The sequence below is a fragment of the Sinocyclocheilus grahami genome, unplaced genomic scaffold (assembly GCF_001515645.1).
Source record: "Sinocyclocheilus grahami isolate Dianchi unplaced genomic scaffold, SAMN03320097.WGS_v1.1 scaffold781.1, whole genome shotgun sequence".
Classification (NCBI taxonomy): Eukaryota; Metazoa; Chordata; class Actinopteri; order Cypriniformes; family Cyprinidae; genus Sinocyclocheilus; species Sinocyclocheilus grahami.
This window is the reverse complement of record NW_015505960.1, coordinates 677,437-682,026: the sequence shown is the minus strand read 5'-3', so window position 1 is coordinate 682,026 and position 4,590 is coordinate 677,437. Positions and strand designations below refer to the sequence as shown.

At 35.8% G+C, this 4,590-nt stretch overlaps 1 protein-coding gene across 1 annotated transcript in view; it reads left to right on the top strand.

Moving 5' to 3' along the window:
• LOC107561583 (vacuolar protein sorting-associated protein 37D-like) overlaps positions 1-3,974 on the top strand; it is a 48,298-nt gene extending 44,324 nt beyond the window's left edge. Inside the window, exon 4 of the mRNA XM_016246055.1 lies at positions 3,101-3,974. Coding sequence (XP_016101541.1) covers positions 3,101-3,580 — 480 coding nt within the window. The 3' untranslated portion in view covers positions 3,581-3,974. The remainder of the gene's footprint in view (positions 1-3,100) is intronic.
• Positions 3,975-4,590: the final 616 nt, after the last annotated feature.

The window sequence follows — 4,590 nt, the reverse complement described above, 5'->3', positions numbered from 1 at the left end:
AAGATGCTGGATGTGGAGGTCCTGGGCTGGTGCGGTTACACGTGGTCTGCGGTTGTGAGGCTGGTTGGATGTACTGCCGAATTCTCTGAAATACCTTTGGAGACGGCTTATGGTAGAGAAATGAACATTCAATTCACGGGCAACAGCTCTGGTGGACATTCCTGCAGTCAGCATGCCAATTGCATGCTCCCTCAAAACTTGCGACATCTGTGGCATTGTGCTGTGTGATAAAACTGCACATTTTAGAGTGGCCTTTTATTGTGGCCAGCCTAAGGCACACCTGTGCAATAATCTATTATAATAGTCTAATCCACATCTTGTGCTGTGTCTTTTTAAAAACATAATTTATATATATATATATATATTCTCTCTCTCTCTATATATATATATATATATATATATATATATAAACAAAACATATTTACTGATTTAATATATAAATTATTTTATTGTTTTTAGTGCTGTCAAACAATTAATTGGATTTATATATACATAAATATACACAGTACACACACGTTAAGTAAAGAAAAACATTTACTTTGGATGAATGGATAAATACACAAACATGCATGTATATACATTTACATGTTTTTATATATATATATAAAAACATGTAAATGTATATACTGTACATGTATGTTTGTGTATTTATATATACATAAATATACACAGTACACACACGTTAAGTAAAGAAAAACATTTATTTTGGATGCGATTAATCGTTTGACAGCACTAATTGTTTTATAGCCTGAAACATCCCGGCAACATCATGTAGACATGCTAAACCACTCAGAACACCTTGGCAACTATGTAGTAACTGTAATGTGTCTGTTTCTGTTCTGCTTTTAGTTTCTGTATTTCCGTTTTCCTGAGCTCCCCTGTTGATCTTTTTCCTTAGCTGTCAATTAACTCCACACTTGTTTCTGTTCTCACTGATTACTTTCCTCCAGTTATTTAAGCCCTGTGTTATCCTCAGTTTCTTTGCCCTGTATTGATGATGTTTTGATGTTTGATGTTGTATTCTCCCCGTGATTCTCCTGGATTTATTATTAAATACTACTTATTCTCAACTCCTTCGTCTTGCACTTTTTATACAGCCACACGTAACCGCAACATATATAGCTGCTTTTTTCTTTGGAAAAAGTACAAATAAAATATTTTTTAAAAAGGCAAGAAATTAATATATCATTTTATTTATTGTTTGTTATTAGAGCAGTGTTTAATATTATTTATATGGTTATAGTATTTAGTAATATTTTAATTAGCTTCTATTTAAATATTTTTAGTTTTTGTTTTAATTGAAGATTTAGTAATTTTGTTATTTGTTTATTTTTTTATGTTTCAATTAGCTTTTTTTCAGTTTTAGTAACTGTAGTACTTAAATATTTAAGTTGCCAAAGCAAATTTCTAATTTGTGTATAAGATTTTCAGCTAATATTTATATTTTATTTCATTTCATGTTTTTATTTTGAATTAACAAAAACAAATTAAATAGTTTTCCATTAGCAATAACAGTACTGGGTTAGAGTTGCTCATTGCATGTTATTGTCTCACACTGATGTGTAGTTTGCCAGGGGTGGTGTCCTAAAAGACTTTATTGTTCTGTCTGCGAGGACATTAAGGGGGTGGGTTTGTGCAGACGAGACTTCTCAATTATTCAGTCCCCCGTACTGAGACGGACAGAGTGTCGACGTCTGCCCATTCCAGCAGAGCGTTCCACAGACACTTCAGGGTCATGCTACATTTATTATGTGATTATTTGTGCAGACATCATGTTTGTCTGTTAAACCCTACATAATTTTTGTCAGGTAACTTAAAAATTTTGCTTAAAATGTTCATTCCTTGGCTGTTTTTTTAATTTATTGTTTTTAATTAAGAGGTTTTAGGCACTTTTAGGCTGGCCAGACTGGAAAATTAACTGCAGTAAACCAGGGGTAACTAATGAACTAACTAATTAACTAACTAATTAACTGAAAGTAGGGCTGCATAATTAATCAAACTTGAAACAAATCATAATATAGCTTAGTGCAATGAGCATAAGAAATGCTGCAACTTAATGAAATAAGTGTGTAGTCTGATGCGCTGCGTGTTTCAGAGTGAAGCGTGGCACTGTGGTCTACACACACACAGTTTATAATCCAGTGTTTTCAGTGTCTCAGAGCGGCTCGGTTCACAGTAAATGCAGCCAACTCCATCTCTGCATGTGCTGTGAGTTTAACACACATTTGGGAACACACAATGTGCAAGGTTAATTTTATATACACATTTACATAATTTCCAACATTTTTGTAGACAGAGGTTTTCAGAATTTCACTAGTATTCCACACACACATACACAAAAAAGCTTGAGGATTTGAAATTTAAAAAACTCAAAAGTTTGAATGTTTGTAAATGAAGAACTTAAGAAGTAAGGGTCTACATTTTAGTATTGCCACTTGTAGCATAAAGTAAAATAATTTTTATTATAATTATCTAATAATCATTTTTTATTTTTCGATTTAATACTGTAATAATAATAATTATTATTGTTATTATTATTACATACCATTGTATTGAGTTCCCAAAACACCAGTGTGACTATAATGTGGAGTCACAATTAGTCGTACGGCACTAAATATGAATAATTAAAACAAAAAAAAACAATACAAAACGATTCAGTATTTTATCTGTTTACTTGCATGTCATGTGACCATTAATCAATATCAGAGAACCTTGAACATTTAAACATGTTTTTGAATTATTGAAATATTAATTTCAGGTAAATATATCACTTCTAAGGCATTCGGCTGACAAAGACCATCTTACACCTGCTAAGACCAGCAAACCACCTTAGGCTGGTCTGAGCTGTTTTTTTTCAGCAGGGTTTATTTAATGCAGAAATATTTCTTTAAATTATATAATCAATTGGACTGCATGAGATTATGCCACCAAAGTAATTTTTAACATATTTGGTTGTTGAAATAGCACAACTTGGTTTTGACATCGTCTTGGAAGACGACGAGTCAGAAAGAGGATGTTTGCGTCTGCGTCACACTTGTTATGAATCCGGCTTGACTTCCTGGCCTCTAATGCCTGTTTATTTGTCATCTGACCTTCACAGGAGTTGCTGGAGAAGTTCATGGAGGGCCACGTGCCCCTGGAGGAATTCCTTGATTCTTTTCAAAGCCACAGGAAGACGTACCATATCCGCCGCGCTCAAGCCGAGAAGCTCCAGGAGCTCAACAGACCCGACAGGAAAGCGAAGAAACAGGAGGAGGAGCTGAAGAGGGAGGAGGAACATAAGGAATCCCGGCCAAATGGCATCAGCGCACACGGCCCTCCTCGTGTCTTCCAGCTCCGATATGGTCTGACCCCGGCCATCCTGCTTCCGCTTTCCTCTTCCTCCGCTTCGGTCCTACCTCCTCTGGACTCACGCTCAGGCCAGCTGCAGGTTTCAGGGCCTTGCGCCCGTCACTCGTGCCCCAGGCAGCCCGTCGGCCTGAGAGTAATAGGACAGTTACCCGGGTGGCCGGTGAGACCGGTCCGACTGCAGCAGCTGTACAGGCCCAGTCCCCATCAGCCCGAACCTCCGTGTCGATAACACTCGGCATCATGAGTTCGGCATGAAAGCGAAGTTACGCTAAGACCACGTGAAGCCTTCATTGAGACCATATGTAAAAATGATGCTGCCATGAAATCAAACATTCATGTTACCCAAAAAGGGAGGAGAGCGGAAAGCCATAAAGTATTTGTTAATGTCGCTTGTCATTGTTGCTTGTTCGTTTAACTTCGTTCTGTTTCGTATTTGTGTGGGTTTAGTCAGGACGTGGCAGGAGTTTAGCTGCTGTTTGTATGAGGGAAGTGCCCTGTTTCTTGAGACACTGCTTTTTGACTGGAAGGTCTTTTGGGCCACTGAGGGACTTGTAAAATAGCACCTTTTTGTAATGTTTATGGGTGTTCAATAAAGTCTAATCATGATGTTTATTTTAAACCTATACCTTGGTTGTTTCGTATTTTATTTTCTGTTTCCTGCTCTTAATTTTAAGGCTACACTCAAAAAACGTTTTTTTTTTTTTGTGTGTGTGTGTAGAATTACTCTTAAAACACAACAAATTTACCTAAAATTCAAAAATGAAAAATTGAAAAATTTGCATTGTGGTATTATTTTAATGACAAAGTTTTATTAAAATTATTTAAAATGTAATATTATTGTGAACTATATTAATTTGTAGAAATTTACAGTTATTTAGAATATTGTGAATTACTTTTTAGTTTTCTTTAGTGCACAGTTCTCATTATTGCAATGCACCCGGATAGTTTATGTAGTTGTTTTTATTTATTTATTATTCACTATATTCTGAATGCTAATTAATTTTTAAAGGGTTAGTTCGCCCAAAAATGAAAATTCTGTCATTAATTACTCACCCTCATGTCGTTTCAAACCCGTAAGACCTTTGTTCATCTTCGGAACACAAATTAAGATATTTTTGATGGAATCTGAGAGCTGTCTGACCCTGCAGAGACAGCAACGCAACTGAAATGTTCCCAAGTCCAGAAACATAGCAAGGAGATCTGTAAAATAATCCATGTGACATCAGTGGTTCATCCGCA